Below are 22018 nucleotides of genomic sequence, written 5' to 3' on the forward strand. Positions count from 1 at the left end.
ACTTGCTATCTACTATGAAGTACGGAGAGCAGATGAATTGTCAGCAGGCCAGGCAGCATCTATGGAGGGAAGTGAGTAATTTTAGTGTTGGGCTGAGATTCGGCATCAGTCCTGATGAAGAGTTTTGGGCCAAAATGTTGACTGGCTGAGTTTACCCACCATTTTGTGTGCTCTCAAGACTTCCAGCATCTGCAGAATCTCTTGAGTCTCAGAGATTAATATTCATATGACTATCTGGCACAATGGAAAATGTCTATTGGTATTTTGTCTTAAAAAATCCTATTAGTTACAATGAGTTATCTACATGAAACTATTACCAATATCACCTTTCCAAGCCTTTCCTTCCACACAAAAAAGGGAAAATATAATCATTTGAACAGGGTGTACTCTTTACAGCATAAAATAAAAAGAGAATGGCAGCTACAGCTGCATGTCCTTCCCCATCGGCAGTCAATGCTGACCACCAATGGAGTTGTCTTTAATGAGGTTGCTGGAATAGCAAGGCTGAAATATTTGGGAAAGATAGCATCTGCAGATATTTCTCTGTTATCCAACACTCCGATTCACAAAATGCATTTGGTTTTACTTTCCCCCACTTGTCACTTTACAGATCAATCCTGGAGTTATCTCTTCATTTGTGAAGTGCAACTTTGCAGGAATATCTTAAAGGAAGAAAGTGGTTATCAGAGGAAAATTAGACCTTAAAGCAGGGATTCCCAACCTGGCATCCACAAACTCCTTGCTTAATGGTATTGGTCCATGGCATAAAAAAGGTTGGGAGCCCCTGCCTTAGAGGCTTGGCATTTGTTCAACTGTACACTCTCCCAGCCATACAGTAATCAAGTGTAGTGCTAATGAGTACATATAATTGTAGAAGCTTGAAGTCAGCTGAATATCCTTCAGCACTGGACCACAGCACCTCCTGTGGATTTTCAGAAACTTAAAAAGCAGCAAGCAATTAAAAATTATTATGAACTGTCTGTAGAAATAAATCAGCAACTGACCAGAAATGCTTCCTTAAACAGCACTGGTGGAGTGAGATGGAGAGTTGGGCCATTACTGTACTCTAGTCATTGTTAGATGGGTGAAATTAAGAAAAGCTATTATCAGGAATGTGAGTTTAAAAAGGCAGTATTGGTGTCAAACCCACCTCATTTGCTAATTGATGTCACCATGTTCTTGGACTGTACACTCCTCATATAGTCTCTTGAATCATCCTTCTGTCAAATATGCAAGGGCAAATTAGACCCCATTTTGAAACAAAATGGCACCTGGGCACCCCCAAAAAATATTCTATGGAACCAATGGATGCAATAAATATTTTAAAATAAACTCCAATTATAAACAAAACTGCTCTCTTTTGCACTGCACATTTTCATTTGTGAAAATTAATTGAGTAAGGCAAAATCTAGCCGATTACATCCAAGAGTTAACAGCTTCTGTACTATTAAAAGTCTGGACAAGTACTGGGGATCTGTTGTTTCCATACTGACGTTTCTAATTATTACCGGAAACTCAAATGGAATGATTAAGACCACATACACTTGTATTCACAATTGGTTCTACAACAAACACAAACAAAACATCATTAATAAATCCTAAAATACCATAGAATATTTCATTATGAAACCCCTGCTTCCACAGATTGGTAGTGAAATTGGGAATGAAACTTAAAAACTTAAAGGTGTTCTGATTCAATTTTCTGCATATTTTTCAACTTTGAAGTCACATTGACATTTGGTTTGGTGTCTAAACCAGATTCTGGTTCTGCTTTCAAGTCTGATCTCTTCGATGCAGGAATCTGAAGTACCAGGTACTCGTCAGCTTTATTTCCAAGCTCTGGCGCCTTCCTGTCCACACATGGATTTCCAGATTTCATGGTGCCTGCATCACCGCTTTCCTTCAAGCAGTGGAACAGAGCTTGGACCTCCTTGCGAAACTTGGGGCACATGCCAAAGTAAATGATGGGGTTATAGAAGCTGGCAGATTTGGCAAGAAGACATGCCAGTATACTTGAGATTGCTGGTGTGCTGAACCCACATGCTGACCACATTGAGATGACTGCGTAAGGGGACCAAGCCAGAATGAAGGCTGTACAGATCACAAAGGACACCTGTAAGGCAGAAAACATCAATTGTTACAACAATGGTTAAAACAGAGAATCAATTTTTTCAACTTCTCAGTTGTATTCTACATGAAGTTTTGTTGCTTCTGCTTCACTCTTTCCACAAAAAGCCTGACTGCATCTTGTGCTTCATATTGCCAGCTTTTTGCTATATATTTTGGATTGTACAATCTGATGCTAATCTTCTACAAATTAAATATTGAATCATGGCAAAGCATGGTAGCATAATTCAGACCATCATCTTCAGCTTCAGTTGATCTTTGACCCTAGCTCATAACAATTCTTATTGTGGCCTCCGTACATCTTCACAAAGCCCAAGTTTATTATTGTAATAATAAAAAAAACAGAATGGACACTTCCGGCCCTTTGAGCAAGCTACCCTGCAATCCCCCAGTCTAATCCTAGCCTAGTCATGGGACAATTTACAGTGACCAATCAACCAGTATGCCTGTGGACTGTGGGAGGAAACCTGAGCAGCAGGAGGAAACCCATGGTGTCAGGGGGAGAATGTAGAAACTCCTTACAGGCAGCAGCGGGAATTGAACCCAGGTTGCTGATACTGTAAAGCGTTGTGCTAGCCACTACACTACCATGCCACTCAAACTAACTTTGAAGGGAACTGATAGGGAAGATGGAGAGAAAGTATTTTTGTTGGCTGGGAGAAGAAACTACTTTGAGCAAGTAGAGTTAAAAGCTTCTGCATGTAAAAGGTAGTTAAGATTCACAAATGCTAATTTTTTTGTGTCAATTGTTTGTTGAAATCTGGGTCTGGAAGAATTTTGATAATCCAAGTCAACTCTTGACCGGACAAGATGTACCCCAGGCTACTGTAGGAGACGAGAGAAGAGATTGCTGAGCCTCTGGCGATGATCTTTGCATCATCAAGGGGGACAGGAGAAGTTCCGGAGGATTGGAGGGTTGCGGATGTTGTTTCCTTATTCAAGAAAGGGAGTAGAGATAGCCCAGGAAATTATAGACCAGTGAGTCTTACCTCAGTGGGTGGTAAGTTGATGGAGAAGATCCTAAGAGGCAGGATTTATGTACATTTGGAGAGGTATAATATAATTAGGAGTAGTCAGCATGGCTTTGTCAAGGGCAGGTTGTGTCTTACGAGCCTGATTGAATTTGTTGAGGATGTGACCAAACACATTGATGAAGGAAGAGCAGTACATGTAGTGCATATGGATTTCAGCAAGGCATTTGGTAAGGTTCCCCATGCAAGGCTTATTGAGAAAGTGAGGAGACATGGGATCCAAGGAGATCTTGCTTTGTGAATTCAGAACTGGCTTGCCCACAGAAGGCAAAGAGTGGTTGTAGTCGGGCCATATTCTGCATGGAGGTCGGTGCCTCGGATCTGTTCTGGGACCCTCACTCCTCGTGATTTTTATAAATGATCTGGATGAGGAAGTGGAGAGATGGGTTAGTAAGTTTGCTGATGACACAAAGGTTGGAGGTGTTGTGGATAGTGTGGAGGGCTGTCAGAGGTTACAGTGGGACATTGATAGGATGCAAAACTGGGTTGAGAAGTGGCAGATGGAGTTCAATCCAGATATGTGTGAAGCGGTTCATTTTGGTAGGTCAAATATGATGACAGAATATAGTATTAATGATAAGACTCTTGGCAGTGTGGAGGATCAGGGGATCTTGGGGTCTGAGTTCATAAGACGCTCAAAGCAGCTGCGCAGGTTGACTCTGTGTTTAAGAAGGTGTATGGCGTATTGGCCTTCATCAATTGTGGAATTGAATTTAGGAGCCGAGAGGTAATGTTGCAGCTATATAGGACCCTGGTCAGACCCCATTTGGAGTACTGTGCTCAATTCTGGTTGCCTCACTACAGGAAGGATGTGGAAGCCATAGAAAGAATGCAGAGGAGATTTACAAGGATGTTGTCTGGATTGGGGAGCATGCCTTATGAGAACAGGTTGAGTGAACTCGGCCTTTTCTCCTTGGAATGAAGGAGGATGAGAGGTGACCTGATAGAGGTGTATAATATGATGAGAGGCATTGATTGTGTGGATAGTCAGAGGCTTTTTCCCAAGGTTAAAATGATTGCCACAAGAGGACACAGGCTTAAGGTGCTGGGAAGTAGGTATAGAGGAGATGTCAGGGGTAAGTTTTTTACTCAGAGAGTGGTGAGTGCGTGGAATGGGCTGCCGGAAACGGTGGTGGAGGCAGATACGATAGAGTCTTTTAAGAGACTTTTAGGTAAGTACATGGAGCTTAGTAAAATAGAGGGCTTATAGGTAAGCCTAGTAATTTCTAAGGTAGGGACATGCTCGGCACAACTTTGTGGGCTGAAAGGCCTGTATTGTGCTGTACATTTTCTATGTTTCAGCCACAGATCCACTGTCAATTCATTAATCATTGGAAGGTGCTTGTCGATCTTTGTATCCTACTCCTGATCCTAGCTTCCTAACATGTAAGAGGTAGCATGGAGCAGAGGAGACATATTTTGCTGTTGGACAAATGAAACAACCTTCCTGAAATGAGGGAAAATAAGAAGTGGTGATATTTCCTTTTGCCCTTTTCTTGTGAGGTAGTGGTGATTGGCAGAGCTGCCAATCAGCTTGAGCAGGGCACAGTCATGTATTTAGTAGAAGGTATTACAGAAATAAATGCTCAGGCCATGGGCTTGGTGTCATTCAAGGGACTGCTTTGTCCTGAAGATTCATGTATTATTACAGCTTCTTTCAAGCAATTAGGAGTATTTTATCACAATGCTGACCTGGAATTTGTAGATAGGGGAAAGGCTATTGGGCGTAAGGAGATGTGTCACACTGCAGAGAATACCCTTCTTCTGATCTGTCCTAGCTGCCACATTATTTGTGTGACTAAATCAGATTATTCTTTTGAATTAAACATGAACATCCTTCCAGGTAGTAAGGGAATCCGGAGACTGGGTTACTGGCACTGAGTATGGACACTTGGTGCAGAGGGAGAGTAGGGGAGGAGTGGTAGTGATAGGGGACTCACTAGTGAGGGGAACAGGCAGGAGATTCTGTGGATGTGAACGGGACTCCCGGATGGTATGTTGCCTTCCAAGTGCCAGGGTCAGGGTCAACTTGGGTTGCATCCACAGCATTTTGGAGGGGAGGGAGAGCAGCCGGCTATATTGGTACAGCGGCATGCAAAAGTTTGGGCACCCCTTGTCAAAATTTCTGTTACTGTGAATAGCTAAGTGAGTGAAAGATGACCTGATTTCCAAAAGGCATAAAGTTAAAGATGACACATTTCTTTAATATTTTAAGCAAGATTACTTCTTTATTTCCATCTTTTACAGTTTCAAAATAACAAAAAAGGAAAAGGGCCCAAAACAAAAGTTTGGGCACCCTACATGGTCAGTACTTTAGTACAGACCCTTTGGCAAGTATCACAGCTTGTAAATGCTTTCTGTAGCCAGCTAAGAGTCTTTCAATTCTTGTTTGGGGGATTTTCACCCATTCTTCACTGCAAAAGGCTTCTAGTTCTGTGAGATTCTTGGGCCGTCTTGCATGCACTGCTCTTTTGAGGTCTATCCACAGATTTTTGATGATGTTTAGGTCGGGGGACTGAGGGTCATGGCAAAACCTTCAGCTTGTGCCTCTTGAGGTAGTCCATTGTGGATTTTGAGGTGTGTTTCGGATCATTATCCTGTTGTAGAAACCATCCTCTTTTCATCTTCAGCTTTTTTACAGACTGTGTAATGTTTGCTTCTAGAATTTGCTGGTATTTAATTGAATTCATTCTTCCCTCTACCAGTGAAATGTTCCCCGTGCCACTGGCTGCAACACAAGCCCAAAGCATGATCGATCCATCCCCATGCTTAACAGTTGGAGAGGTGTTCTTTTCTTGAAATTCTGCACCCTTTTTTCTCCAAACATACCTTTGCTCATTGCGACCAAAAAGTTCTAATTTAACTTCATCAATCCACAGGACTTGTTTCCAAAATGCATCAGGCTTGTTTAGATGTTACTTTGCAAACTTCTGACGCATCACCTGCCCTTCCAAAAGTCATAAAGTTAAAGATGAAACATTCTTTTCAACATTTTAAGCAAGATTAGTGTATTATTTTTATTTTGTACAATTTTAGAGTGAAAAAAGGAAAGGAGCACCATGCAAAAGTTTGGGCACCCCAAGAGATTTGAGCTCTCAGATAACTTTTACCAAGCTCTCAGACCTAATTAGCTTGTTAAGGCTATTGCTTGTTCACAGTCATCGTTAGGAAAGGCCAGGTGATGCAAATTTCAAAGCTTTATAAATACCCTGACTCCTCACCAATCAGCAGCTGCCTAGCATTCTGACAATTAAAATGAATGATGCCCACAAAACAGGAGAAGGCTATAAGAAGATAGCAAAGCATTTTCAGGTAGCTGTTTCCTTAGTTCGTAACGTAATTAAGAAATGACAGTTAACAGGAATGGTGGAGGTCAAGTTGAGGTCTGGAAGAGCAAGAAAACTTTCTGAGAGAACTGCTCATAGGATTGCTAGAAAGGCAAATCAAAACCCGCGTTTGGCTGCAAAAGACCTTCAGGAAGATTTAGCAGACTCTGGAGTGGTGGTGCACTGTTCTACTGTGCAGTGACACCTGCACAAATATGACCTTCATGGAAGAGTCATCAGAAGAAAACCTTTCCTGCATCCTCACCACAAAATTCAGTGCCAGAAGTTTGCAAAGGAACATCTAAGCAAGCCTGATGCATTTTGGAAACAAGTCCTGTGGACTGATGAAGTTAAAATAGAACTTTTTGGCTGCAATTAGGAAAGGAATGTGACCCTCAGGCATGCCCAGCTCGCGTTCGTCTAGGGGAATCAGCCCTTGGCCCTGCCAAACTGGGTCATCACATTTGTGTGGATGCTGTGTAATGTACCCCCAGTTACAACTCACAATGCAAAATATCAGACAGCACACATATGCAATCAAATGATAGACTTTATATCATAAGGGATATTAAGGGCAAATAAGGGATATTAACATCTAGTCCTACATAACATACCATATGAATCTTAATCTGAATATAGGGTCAGTAATGAAAATAAAAAAAACAAAGGGCCCAAGTCAAAATTACATTGGAGCTCACTCAGTAGTCATTCTTCCACCATCGCTCTCCTCCGAACATTGCCGACCTTCGGACCCTCAGATCCCAGTCCACTCCGTCCGGTGGTCTACCAGCTCTCTCCACATGTGTCCTTCCTCTTCATCTCTCCTTGACAAAAGACCGCGAAAAACCCGGCTCCCAGACACAAGAAAGAACAACATTTCTCCCACTGGATAGCCATTGTATTTCAAAGTCCCGTTATCTCCAGTCATAACCCAAACATTGCTGCTACAGAGAAACCATTACCTTAACAGTGGAACATTACATAGAAGCCATTACATTAGCCTTAGCAGTGAAACCTTAGAGTGTGTTACATGCTCCCCCCACCGAATTTAGTCGTGTCCTCATGACATTGAGATAATTTGCTAACCCTTCCTGCAAAACACAAAGCCCAATCCAGGTGCAAAAGGCAGTGACATAGCTCCCCAAAACAGTAGAGATCATGCCCTGTTCTCCAGGTGCTACATAGGCCAACCTATTCAGTGTTCTCTTAATTCTCTGAGACCTCTGTACCTCCTCACCTAACTCTTCAGGCTCAGACGCTACTGGGGATTCTTCGGGTCTACTTGGCGAGTCCTTCCCCCAATCTATCACTCATGCCCCCCTGCAACTCGGAGCCCTCTGTCCCGTGTCCAGGCCCCGCTTCCTCTCCTTCAGGGTTCTGCTGTAACCCAGGCTGCCCACAGATAGTTCCCCCCCCCCACCCCGCCGACTCAGTGGGAGAGGGGCCAGGAGTCTCTGTCTCAATCAATGGGGAGTTAGCGAAAGGCAGCATGTACCACACATCCAGATCATCATTCTCCGAATCAGTATCCTTCTCATGGGTGGGGCCCGCCCCAGCCTCTCCTGCTGCGGCCCGGTGTCCTGTGTTTTCGCAGAGTCCTCTTACTAGGTGTAGGTACCAAGTTGGGCTCTGGGTCCACCTGCACCTCTTGTCCCAGGGGCAAAAGGTGGTTTCGATGGAGAATCTTGACAGGCCCATTCCCCTCCTCTGGTTTCACCCGGAGGTTTGGCATCTGACTCTCCACCACTTAGGGTGTGGCCAGCCAACTTGTGCTTTCCCGGTAGCCCCAAATTCCTTATGCGGACTTGATCTGGCAGGAGTTGGGAGAACCTCACCTTCTGATCATAGCTCCTCGTATTTCCTCGATCCTGCTTGGTGGCCGCGACCCCAGCCAATTCATAAGCCCTTTTCAGCTCTCTCCTCATATCAGACACATACTTCAGATAAGTCTTTGGTGGTAAGTCACCCTCATCAGTCCCAAAACAAGGTCAATGGGCAAACTCACCTCGCGCCCAAACATCAGATAATATGGCGAGTACCCAGTAGCTTCATTTCGAGTACAGTTGTAACAGTGAACCAGATGCCCAATATGTTGACTCCACCTGTTTTTCTTGCTGATCTACAGGTTCCTGAGCATGTCCAGCAAGATCCGATTAAACCTCTCAGGCTTGGGATTTCCCTGTGGTGATAGGGCATGGACCTCGACTTCTCAACTCCATGCATGCCTAGTAGCTCATAGATGAGTCTGCTCTCTAAGTCCCGTCCCTAGTCACTATGTATCTACCTGGTAAGGCAATAATAAACAAAATACTTCTCCCATAACACTTTTCCCGCCGTAGTCGCCCTCTGGTCCTTGGTAGGAAAAGCCTGAGCATATCTGGTGTAGTGGTCCGTGATGACTAAGACATTCGCAGTGTTGCTGGCATCGGGTTCTATGGACAGGAAATCCGTACACACCAGGTCCAGAGGCCCCGCACTCTGCAAGTGGGACAAAGGAGCTGCCCGCGTATGTAGTGTCTGCGTCGAATGCATGACTTGCTGTATTCTTCAACCTCCAACTTCATTCGGGGCCAGTAACACCGGTCTCTGAGCAATCCATATCTTTTCCACCCCCAAATGTCCAAAATATTAATGAAGCGACTTCAACGCCATCCTCCGATACTTCTTGGGCAGAACCAGCTGGCAACGCTGGGGTCGGTCCGGGGGTGACGTGACCCAGTGTAAGATCTGGTTCTTCAACTCCAGCCGAGGCCATTCTCTCAGTAATGGAGGCACCAACGTGTGTTTCGTCTTCTCCGCCTGAGCCATGTCTCCCTTTTCAACCACGGACCATATAGTACCGATGCCCAGATCATCTCGCCGAGCAGCTGCCCCTTCCCCAGAACTCAATTCCGGCAGCTGGTTTGTCTTCAGAGCAGTCAGGTCACAGTAAACCTGGGATATGGTGTCATCAGAAGCTCCCAATTGATCCACTGCTCGATCCGGCCTCTCCTTATCCTCTGCCTTCACAGTGATGGCAAACTGACACAAGGCCTTCACCCCAGGGGCAGGAATGCTCTCCCACTCCTCGTCCCTGTCCAGTCCCTCGTGCACCCGTCGGGACATAGCATCAGCATCAATGTTCCAGCTCCCTGGCTGAAATCATAGGCGGACGACGCTGCCAACCACCAATGGCCTGTGGCATCCAGTTTCACTGAGGTCAGGATATAAGTTAGGGGGTTGTTGTCCGTCCTCACCTCAAACTTGGCCCTGTAGAGATAGTCACTCCGCTTATCCACCACGGCCCATTTCAATGCCAGGAATTCCAACTTGCGCGTGGGATAGTTTCTCTCGGAGGGCGTCAAACTCCGGCAATGGGCCTCAACCTGGTGCCCTGATTCTGATACAGGACGCCCCATAAACCCTCTCGGCTGTCATCTGAGTGCAGTACATACGGCAATCGGGGATCCGCAAAAGCCGGCACCTGGGTCAGCAGCTCCTTCAGCGACTGAAAGGCCTCCTCACATTTTACATCCCACCTCGGTCCAAAAGGCTCCGACCCTTCAGATATTCTCCATCCTCCTGTCCTTCTTTCCCCCTCCCTTTCTTCCCCAAGGGAGGGTAACCGCACAGAAGCTGATTCAATGGATGACTCACTTTGGCATAGCCCTTCACGAATCCTCAATAGTAACCACAGAACCCAAGGAACGAGCGCAGAGCGCTCACAGTCTGGGGCCTTGGCCAAGTGGTCGCCGCTTCTATCTTAGCCAGATCTGCAGCCATTCCATTCCGTGAGATTATGTGTCCGACATAGTAAAACTGGCGCTTGTCCAGGGAAAGTTTTAACCCTTCATCTTTCAGGCGACCGAGCACCTTCAGTAGCCTTGCTTCATGTTCTTCCAAAGTGGATCCAAATACTATCAGGTCATCGAAATACACCAACTCCTCAAGCGTTGATACCCCACCATCTTCTCCATGACCTGCTGGAAGGTTGCAGGGTCTCCCGATATGCCCTGGGGCATCCTTTCGAACTGGAAGAATCCTAGGGGACATATAAATGCCGTCTTCCCTTTGTCGGCCTCACTCATGGGGATCTGGTAATATCCACTCCTTAAATCCAGCACACTAAACCACTTCGCTCCACTCAGACAGGCCAGTGTGGCTTCCATCCTTGGGACCGTGTACTGGTCAGGGACGATGCGCCTGTTCAGAGTCCTATAGTCCACACACATGCGAACTTTCCCGTTCTTCTGGGCCACTACTATTGGAGACGCATAGGGGCTTCGGGACTCTGATGATCCCAGCTTCCTTTACCTTACACAAATGCTGCCGCACATCTGCAGGGGCCAGTCGCCGTGACCCCTCTCTAAACGGGGTGTCCTCGGTCACCCCGACAGTGTGACAAGTACTCTTGGAACAACCCATATCAAACTCGCCAATGGAAAAGACACTTCCAGCTTCAACATCTTCTCTACCAGCCTCCTTTTCCAACCCAGCGGCACCGGGGAGTCCCCAAAGTTGAATGACTCAGCGGTCAACTTTCTCCTCTTTTCCGATAGTTTCTCCCTGGCGTGCCTCATGGGGGCGCTAGACATTACTGTCACTGGAAACAAATACGCCAGGGGCATCCCTCACTTGAAGGTGACCTCCCTCTTCGTAGTGTTCCTCACGATCACTGCCATCCTGCTTGCCTGTACAACGGAGGGTTTCTGCAATTCGGGCCTCAGCAGTATCCCAGCCGGAAATCCTGACTCCCCTTCATGGTCTTCCAGAGCATCCACTAAGAGGGCTTCGCCCTCAGGCACTCCAGGAAATTTGGGGGTCCCCATCACTCTCACTACTTCCCCATTGGCTTCGACTGGGTGAACCACACAGTCTTGTTTAAATTCGGTATCCGGCCCAATGCTGCCATGCGCTTCCTCAAAAGCAGCTCAAAACACCGGGTGCACGGACAATGTCCCCAGAAAGCTCTCACCCGCCTTCCCCCATGTGCCTCCTCACAAGAGGGGTGTTGGTCCCCACCAGAATTGAAACGCCGCCCATCTCAACAGGGTCCGGACAAACCAGCACCACTGTATCAAGAACCTCAGACACTCCCACATCAGCCACCGAGAACTCCGGTTTCACTGACAAATAACGGTCGTTTGGATAATCACCAGCACTGATACCCCAGATCTCCAGTACACTGAATGGTGTCAAGGGTAAATGCTTCAGATACCGGTTGTAAAACGAACAGTACAGTAACGTGACCTGTGACCCGGTGTCGAGTATGGCTTTAGTGTATATTCCCTCTATCCGTAGCGACACATTGGAGTGTGGTCCCACTAAGCCTTCAGGAATAGGATCTTTTGCTTTCAGGAGTTCCTTGGTACATTGCTGGGAATGTGTTCCCCCAGAGACACCAGGCCGTTCCCTCACTGGGTCTCCTCTAAGTTTCACGACACCTCTCCCTGCTTAGGTACCTGGGGCCTTGCTCTCCGAGGGGCTTCCTGCCACACACATTCCCGCCAGAAGTGTCCCTCTTCCCCACAGTTATAGCACACGCTACCACCCACCCGTAGCCCTCTGCGTAGTCCGTCCCCTTGGGGGGGCCCCTCTCTAGCAGTCCTATCATACGGAATGTCCACACCCGCTGTTAACACCTGGGATGTCTCAGTTCTCAGCTCTGCCACCATCTCCTTTACCATTCCCCTGGGTTGGGCTGGCCCCAGTCACTTCACCACAAAGGGCTACTACCGAGGACTGTATCCTGCTGACAGAGTCCTCTCGCGGCTCCAACACGTGCTCCTCCTCCCGCATCTCTCTAATCAGCTGGAGTGAAGGAGGGGGCACGTTTTACGGGACTGCCGGAGACCCCAAGCAATCATATCCTGGGGCTGGACGCCCTTGGCTATCTGATCCACCTCAGCTGCCTGAATGACCCCCCCCCCCACCCCAGCGCCACAACAGTTTAGCTGTCTCCCTGGACGAGAGATGTACCCAGAAAGCTTCTCCCCCTTCTCCTGACGCATGTTTTGAAATCCCTTCAGGAGCTCCAGTGGGCTTCCTGTCATACCAAGAGTGCTCTCTAACGCGTCTAGATACTCAGCAAGGGAAGCAGAGGGCTGGTTAACTGTCACGCCTCTCACCACGTCAGCCGCCAACCCCCTCAAACTTCCAACCAACCTCTGTCGCTTTCCGTCATCAGAGCACTGCCACTCATCTAACAAACGAGAGGTCTGCCTCACCCACATCTCATACTCCTCCTCCCCCTCGGGGGTGGGCGTTATTCCAGAAAAAATTCTTAGTTTCCAGCAGGGACCTGCTGCCTGTGCACCGGGCCACTTATTCACCAGGGAGGTAAGGGCTGATGCCAACTCAAAACCCTCACTCTTCACTTGGGGACAGGGATTAATTAAACTTTCCAAATCTGACCACTATTTCCCCTCATTCCTGAGAAATGATAGAACCTTGTCTCTGAAATCCCTGCCCCCAACTGCGGGCAACTCAGCTTGTGACCCAGCCTGCTGGGCTCCCTTCTCCTCCTCCCTGACAGTATGGACAGGCCATGGCCCCGCCTCACCTGGGACACTGATAGCTGCTGGCAGTTCCACCGCTGTTATGTCAGTAATATTCTGAACTAAAACAAGGTCTAAGCCCGCCATTTTGTCAGACTTTCATGCTACGATTTCAACTTTGCCAACAGCTTTAACCATACTCAAAAATCGAATTAACAATCCATCTGGGCTATGAATATCCACTCCACTCAACACGCACGCATTAGTTACCGACAATCCCACAGAGGCACACCAGCGTCCGTACCAGCACTGATTTAAACAGGGTGATCAGACAGCATCCACCAGAATCAATCCAGGACGTAGCCCCCACAATTGTGACCTTGGGCTTGCCCAGCTCGCGTTCGTCTAGGGGAATCAGCCTTCGGCCCCGCCAAACTGGTTCATCACATTTGTGTTGATGCTGTGTAATGTACCCCCAGTTACAACTCACAATGCAAAATATCAGACAGCACACCATATGCAATCAAATGATAGACTTTATGAATCTTAATCTGTATATAGGGTCAATAATGAAAATAAACAAAACAAAAGCAAGGGCCCAGGTCAAAATCAAAATTACATTGGAGCTCACTCAGTAGTCATTTTTCCACTATCGATCTCCTCTGAATGTTGCCGACCTTTGGGCCCTCAGATCCCAGTCCACTCCGTCCGGTGGTCTACCAGCTCCCTCCACACGCGTCCTCCCTCTTCATCTCTCCTTGACAAAAGACCAGAAAAAACCTGGCTCCCAGACACACAAGAAAGAACAACATTTCTCCCATTGGATAGCCACTGTATTTCAAAGTCCCATTATCTCTGGTCATAACCCAAACATTGCTGCTACAGAGAAACCATTACCTTAGCAGTGGAACATCACATAGAAGCCATTACATTAGCCTCAGCAGTGAAACCTTACAGCGTGTTGCAGGTATGTTGGGAGGAAGAAAGGGTGCAGAATTTCATGAAAAGAACACTTCTCCAACTGTTAAGCATGGGGGTGGATCGATCTTGTTTTGGGCTTGTGTTGCAGCCAGTGGCATGGGGAACATTTCACTGGTAGAGGGAAGAATGAATTCAATTAAATACCAGCAAATTCTGGAAGCAAACATCACACCGTCTGTAAAAAAGCTGAAGATGAAAAGAGGATGGCTTCTACAACAGGATAATGATCCTAAACACACCTCAAAATCCACAATGGACTACCTCAAGAGGCGCAAGCTGAAGGTTTTGCCATGACCCTCAGTCCCCCGACCTAAACATCATCTGTGGATAGACCTCAAAAGAGCAGTGCATGCAAGACGGCCCAAGAATCTCACAGAACTAGAAGCTTTTTGCAGTGAAGAATGGGCAAAAATCCCCCAAACAAGAATTGAAAGACTCTTAGCTGGCTACAGAAAGCGATTACAAGCTGTGATACTTGCCAAAGGGGGTGTTACTAACTACTGACCATGTAGAGTGCCCAAACATTTGCTTTGGGCTCTTTTCCTTTTTTGTTATTTTGAAACTGTAAAAGATGGAAATAAAAAAGTAATCTTGCTTAAAGTATTAAAGAAATATGTCATCTTTAACTTTACGCCCTTTGGAAATCAGGTCATTGTTTTACTCGCTTAACTATTCGCAGTAACAGAAATTTTGACCAGGGGTGCCCAAACTTTTGCATGCAGGCCTTGCAACAGTAGTTGGCATGTGGACCACAGATTGCAATGGGAAATAGAAAAGGGATGTCAAAAGGGCAATGTTATGATAGTCATGGGAAGGGGATGCTGGCAGGGATGACAGTAGAACAGCAATGGCATGTTTCTGGGAAAAATGAGCTAGGTGCAGGATAGATGAATCCCAGAACTGAATATGTACTCAATGACAAAATAGTACAGCCACGACTAACAAGGGAAGTCAAAGCTAATGTAAAAGCAAAAGAGAGGGCATACAACAGAGCAAACATTAACAGAAAGATAGAGGATTGGGAAGTTTTTAAAAACCTACAGAGAGCAATTAAAAGTATCATTTGGAGGGAAAAGATGAAATACAAAAGCAAGTTAGCAAACAATATCAAAGTGGATATCAAAAGCTTTTTCGAGTATGTAAAAAAACAAAAGAGAGGTGAAAGTGTATATAGGAGTGGTAGAAAATGAGGCCAGAGAAATAATTGGGGGGCAAGGAGATGGTAGATGAACTAAATGAGTATTTTGCATCAGTCTTCACTGTGGAAGAAACTAGCAGTGTGCCAGACATTGAAGGGTGTGAGGGAAGAGAAGTGAGTGTAGTTACTATTACAAGGGTGAGGTTGCTCAAACCTGTAAGTCCCAAGGGTACTTAAGTCACCTAGACCAGATGAACTACACCCTCAGGTTCTGAAGGAGGTAGTGGTAGAGATTGTGGAGACATTAGTAATGACTTTTCAAAAGTCATTGGACTCTGGCATGGTGCCAGAGACTGGGAAATTGCAAACGTCACTCCACTCTTTAAGAAAGGAGGAAAGCAGCAGAAAGGAATTATAGACCAGTTAGCCTGACCTCAGTGGTGGGAAGATGTTGGAGTCAATTGGTAAGGATGAGGTTATGGAGTACTTGATGACACAGGACAAGATAGGGCAAAGTAAGCATGGTCTCCTTAAGGGAAAACCCTGCCTGACAAACCTGTTGGAATTCTTTGAGAGATTACAAGTACAAACGTTTGTAGAACAGATAAAGGGAATGCAGTGGATATTGTATATTTTGGAGTTTCAGAAGGCCATTGACAAAGTGCCACACATGAGGTTGCTTACCAAGTTAAGAGCCCATGGTATTACACAAAAGTTACTGGCACGGTTAGAGCATTGACTGATTAGTAGGAGGCAGTGAGTGGGAATAATTGGATTCTTTTCTGGCTGGCTGCCAATGACTAGTGGTGTTCTGCAGGGGTCGGTGTTGGGACCGCTTCTTTTTATGCTGTGTATCAATGATTTAGATAATGAAATAAATGGCTTAGTTGCCATGTATTGCAGATGATACAAAGATTAGTGGAGGGGCAGGTAGTGTTCAGGAAGCAGGTAAGGCTGCAGAAGACTTAGACAGATTAGGAGAATGGGCAAGAAAGTATCAAATAAAATACAATGTTGGAAAATACATGGTCATGCACTTTGGTAGTAGAAATAAATGTGCACACTATTTTCTACATAGGGATAAAGTTCAATAATCTGGGATACAAAGGGACTTGGGACTCCTTGTGCAGAACACCCTAAAGGTTAATGCAGGTAGAGTTGGTGGTGAGGAAGGTAAATGCAATTTTAACATTAATTTCAAGAGGTCTAGTATATAAGAGCAGGAATGTGATGAGGCATTGTTGAGGCTTCACCCTGAGCACTGTGAACAGTTCTGAGCTCCTCGTCGAAGAAATACTGAACTGACATTGGAGAAGGCTCAGAGGAGGTGCTGAAGGATGATTCCAGGGATGAAAGGGTTATCATATGAGGAGTGTTCGATGGTATTAGATCTACACTTGCTGGAATTCAGAAGGATGAGGGGCATCTCTTTGAAACCTTTCAAATGTTGAAAGGCCCAGACAGAGTAGATGTGGGAAGGATGTTTCCCATGGTAGGGGAGTCTAGGTCAAGAAGGCACAGCCTCAGGATAGAGAGGTGTCCATTTAAAACAGAGAAACAAAGAAATCTCTTTAAGCCAGAGGATGGTGAATTTGTGGAATTTCTTACTACAGGCAGCCGTGGAGGTCAAGTTGTTGGGTGTATTTAAGGCAGAGAATGATAAGTTCTTGATTGGACAGGACATCAAAGGTTACAGGGAGAAGGCCAGGGAGTGAGGCTGAGGAGGGGAATAAAAGAATCTGCCATGATTGAATGGCAGAGCAGACTCAGTGGGTAAAGTGGCCTAATTCTACTTGTATGTCTTATGATCTTATGGAATCAGGATGGTTGTTGGCTTGTAGGGTGTAATGGCTTAAAGCAGCATCCATGTAACTTTCAAGAATCACTTGATTCTGGCGTGGTCCCGGAGAACTGGAAGATCGCAAATGTCACTCCACTCTTTGCCTTCTTTAAGAAGGGAAGAAGGCAAAAGATAGGAAATTATAGGCCAGTTAGCCTAACCTCAGTGGTTGGGAAAGTGTTGGAGTCTATTATTAAGGATGAGGTTTCAACGTACTTGGAGACTAATGATAGAATAAGTCAAAGTCAGCATGGTTTCTGCAAAGGGAAATCTTACCTTACAAATCTGTTAGAGTTCTTTGAAGAAGTAACAAGCTGGATGGACAAAGGAGAGGCAGTGGATGTCATTTACCTGAATTCTCAGAAGGCATTTGATAAGATGCCACACATGAGGCTGCTTAACAAGATAAAATCCTATGGCGTTGCAGGAAAGATACTGGCATAGATAATGGAATGGCTGATAGGCAGGAGGCAGAGACTGGGAATAAAAGGGGACTTTTCTGGTTGGCTGCCGGTGACTTGTGGTGTTCCTCAGGGGTCAGTATTTGGACCGCTACTTTTCACATTGGTTGCCAGCGATTTGGATAATGGAATCGATGGCTTTGTGGCAAAGTCTGTGGATGATACCAAGATAGGTGGAGGGATAGGCAATGCTGAGGAAGCAATGTGTTTGCAGCAGGACTTAGACAAATTGGAAAAATGGACAAATAAGTGGCAGATGGAATACAGTGCTGGGAAATGTATGAAAATGCATTTTGGTAAAAGGAACAATAGTGTGGACTATTATCTAAATGGGGAGAAGGTTCAAACGTCAGAGATGCAGAGGGACTTAGGAGTCCTCGTGCAAGACTCCCAGAAGGTTAATTTACAGGTTGAGTCTGCGGTAAAGAAAGAAAATGCAATGTTGGCATTTATTTCTGGGGGAATAGAATATAAAAGCAAGGTGATAATGCTGGGCCTTTATAAGACACTAGTCAGGCCACATTTGGAGTATTGCCAACAGTTTTGGGTCCCATTTGTCAGAAAAGGTGTGTTGTTATTGGAGAGAGTCCAGAGGAGGTTCACTGGAATTTAGAAGAATGCATTGGGATCTCATTGAAACCTACCGAAAGTTGAAAGGACTAGATAAGGTGGATGTGGAGAGGCTGTTTCCTGTGGTGGGGGTATCCAGAACTAGAGGGCACAGCCTCAAAATGGAGGGTGAACTTTCAGAACAGAGGTAAGGAGGATTTTTTTTTGAGCTAGAGAGTAGTAAATCAGTAGAATGCTCTGCCACAGACTGTGGTGGAGGCTGTCCGTTAAGGCGGAAGTTGATTGTTTCCTGATCAGTTAGGGCATCGAAGGATATGGCAAGAATGCAGGTGTATGGAGTTGAGTGGGATCCAGGATTAGCCATGATGGAATGGTGGAGCACTCTTGATGGGCTTAATGACCTAATTCTGCTCCTATGTCTTATGGTCTTAGGGTACAATCAAGATACATATTTACTACTAACATTAATCTCTCTGACTGGGAGAAGTAACAAAATCAGGCAAGATTTCGCTCTCATTAATTGGCCAGAAAATTGGTAGCTGTGACTATAATCTACCAATAATTATGTTATTCTGATCACATCTGAGTATTAATATCTACTATTTTTAATTTCATTAGAGGCTGGTACTGCAATGTTCTAATTTTACTTGTTATTGGATCTTTACCTTACCGTCAGATTCTATCCTGATATTCTCTATTCTGTTCATTTCCAGGCAATTTTGATCAAGCTCTGCCCCACTCGACTTCATCAGCAGTTAAATAGTCATTATTATTCCCTTACTTTCACAACATCAGTTCTTACTCGTGTTATTTCGCGTTCCACTTGGCGTTGGCGCATGCTGACGTCACCTCCTCTGGCACACTTGTGACTGTGCCTGACCATTTTTATTATGGACACGTATGAAAAAATCATGATTGATACAGGCAGGAAGAAGCAGCATAGGAATATGCCAATAACATACAATTTGTAGGCAAGGGAGAAGGTGGTCTGAATCCAGTCGATTTCACAAGTGCCGTACATGCGATCTGTAACAGGTCAGTGTAGAGCATAATGATCAATAAAAACCAATAAGTATCCATACTGATAATTTCCATCATACACAGGGCATTTATTATGAAATTCAGATTTTGAAGGCTTTAAATTTCAACAGCAATAACTTTAGAATTCTTTGGATATTTGAGTATTATATAAACTGGTCAGAACATGTAAGACTTCCATTTTTTAAATCTTTTTATTGCTACCTAATCTTCTACAACTATAAAATGATACAAAACTTCAACAAGTTGATATATATACAATTAATAAAGCTGAAGAAAAAAAGACTTAACAAAAATAATATATGATAATGAAAAAAAAATTTTTATAAAGAAGGAAAAAAGAGAAACCCAGCTAACTAAAAAAAGAAACCCCAGCTAACTAAAAAAAGAAACCCCACTAACAAGAGAAGGAAAAAGAAAAAAGAAAAAAAAAATGAGAAGAAGAAGAAGAAACCTAAACCCATTAGGAATCAACTCCCGGAGCAATATGTCTTACTATCATCTATATATATAAAGAAGAATCATCAACCCGCCAATTCACATTTATATAAAATAAAATTGGAAGGAAACCATATAAATTAATTCAAATTAAATGATAATATTTGGCAAAAGAGCCCCATCTTCTCTCAAAATCAAATTGAGGATCAAAAGTTCTACTTCTATCAGAACATAGAAACAGAAAACAGCAATTTAAGCCCTTATACCTAAGAACAAGGACCCTCACACTATTCTGTCACACTATTCTGTTCACTATGTTTTAAGTGACATAATGCAGCTCCTTTTTGTGCCACAGAAAGTTCATCTACCGCCTTGCACTCTGATGCTTTAGTTCATACAGTGCAATTCCTTTGATCCTGGCAGCTTCCTAATGGCCACCTTAAATAACACTCACAGTGAGGGAGAGAATGCTTTATTCCTTTTGCCAAGGTCAAGTTTGGCATGCATGGCTAATGTGCTGCATTTGCTGAATTCACTGGGACCAACAGGGGAGGACTGGCTTTAATACAGTAACATGCAAGGTTCGACGTCTCCAGCCGCGCTCTCTACTTCTGGCATCCTGACGCAGTGTCCTCAGTTCAAACTGTTAGGAGTGCCTTATACTAATTCACTGATGCAATTCATAGCTGGATTTGAGGGCAAGCTGGCACCAATAATATAGATAAAACAGGTCCACACAGCTCTTATGACCTATTGGAGAAGTTGAGAACATTTTTCCATCTTTTAGAACATAGAAGAGTACAGCATGGTACAGACCCTTCAGCCCACAATGTTGTGTCAAACCAAATAAATAATCGACTGGCTAAATAAACTAGTCTTGCACCTCAATATCCCTCTATTTTCCTCACGTTCATGTGGCTATATAAATGCTTCTTAAAAGTCACTGTCTCTACCATCACTCCAGCCAGTGCAATACAGGCACCCACCACTCTCTGTGTAAAAACCTTCTCTCTCACAAAACCTTTAAAATTACCCTCTCATCTTAAGTGCATGCTCTCTAGTATTAGATATTTCATCCCTGGGAAAAAGATACTGTGTCTACTCTATCTATGCCTCTCATAGTCTTATAAGCCTCTATCAGATCTCCCCTCAGCCTCTGTTACTCCAGAGAAAACAAGCCAATTGTGTCTAAACTCCCACTATTGCACATATCCTCTAATCCAGGCACCATCATGATAAACCTCTTCTGCACCCTCTCCAAAGCCTTGGCATTCTATCTATAATGGGGTGATCAGAGCTACAAGCAATACCAAGAACACAGCCTAACTAGAGTTTAATAAAACTGCACCATAATTTCCAGATTTTTGAACTCAATACCTTGACGAATAAAGGCAAGCATTCCATAGCCTTCTTAATCACCATATCAACCTGTGTAGCCACTCACAGGGAGCTATGGACTTGGACCCCAAGATCCCTCTGCTCATCAACACTGTTAAGGGTCTTACCTCTGAGCTACCAAGGTGCAACTCTTCACATTTGGCTAGATTAAACTCCACCCATATATGCAACAGATCTATCTCCCGCTGTATTTTGTGCTGGTCATTTACACTATCCACAACACCACCTATCTTCATATCATCTACAAACATCAAACACACCCATCTACATTTTCATCCAGGTTATTTATATGCATCACAAATAGCAGAGCTCCCAGTAGAAATTCTTGTGGAACACCACTTAACACGACCTCCAGATGGGATAAGTCCCATTGACCACTACTCTCTGTCATCTATGGACAAGCCAGTTCTGTATCCAAACTGGCCAATTCACCATGGATCCTTTGCATCTTAATTTTCAGGATGCAGCTCCCATGAGGGACCTTGTTAAACACCTTACTAAACTCTATGTAGACAACATCCAGAGTTCTACCTTCATCAATCATCCTCATCACCTTGTCAAAAGCTCAAGGAAGTTAATAAGACATGACTTGCCTGGCACAAAGCCATGCTGGCTCTCCACCAGGAGAAGCGGGGGTGGGGGGGTAGACAACTCAGTGCAGGATAAACCTTGTAGCCATATCCCACAGTGACAAGTGTACCCCTGCTGGGGGCGGGGAGGTGACCTATCAGCAACAGCAGCCAGACCAGCGGCACTATGCCCGGCTCCAAGGCTCAGCAGGGAAGGGTAAAGTCAGGCAGAGCAGTAGTGATAGGTGACTCAATAGCTATGGAGACAGACAGGAGATTCTGTGACTGAGAAAGAGATACCAGGTGCTAGGGTCCGGGATATCTCAGAGTGGCTGCAGAATATTCTCCTGAGTCAGGGTCAGAAGTCATGGTACACATTGGCACCAATAAGAAAGGGAAGAGGTCCTTCACAGTGACTAAAGGGTATTTGGGAAGGGGCTGAAGAACAGGACCTCCAGTTCCATGTGTCTGTGTAGGATTTAGTGAATAAAATATGTGAGATTTGTTTTATATGCTTAAGAAAAGTCACAGTCCTTTACTTCCAATACAAACAAAACAAAAGCAGCCACTTTACACCAGTGTTGCCTCTAATTTGTAATGACCAGTGTGTGCAAAAATCATGAGC

General features: G+C 44.8%; 1 protein-coding gene across 1 annotated transcript in view; it reads right to left on the minus strand.

The window, feature by feature from the left end:
- Positions 1 to 1678: 1678 nt before the first annotated feature.
- opn6b (opsin 6, group member b) overlaps positions 1679 to 22018 on the minus strand; it is a 92952-nt gene continuing 72612 nt past the window's right edge. The window contains exons 5-6 of the mRNA XM_073038985.1: positions 18753 to 18976; positions 1679 to 2113 (exon numbers count right to left, since the gene is read on the minus strand). Of these exons, the coding sequence (XP_072895086.1) occupies positions 1679 to 2113; positions 18753 to 18976 (659 nt within the window). The remainder of the gene's footprint in view (positions 2114 to 18752; positions 18977 to 22018) is intronic.

Source organism: Hemitrygon akajei, chromosome 3, assembly GCF_048418815.1.
Source record: "Hemitrygon akajei chromosome 3, sHemAka1.3, whole genome shotgun sequence".
In the NCBI taxonomy this organism is placed as follows: domain Eukaryota; kingdom Metazoa; phylum Chordata; class Chondrichthyes; order Myliobatiformes; family Dasyatidae; genus Hemitrygon; species Hemitrygon akajei.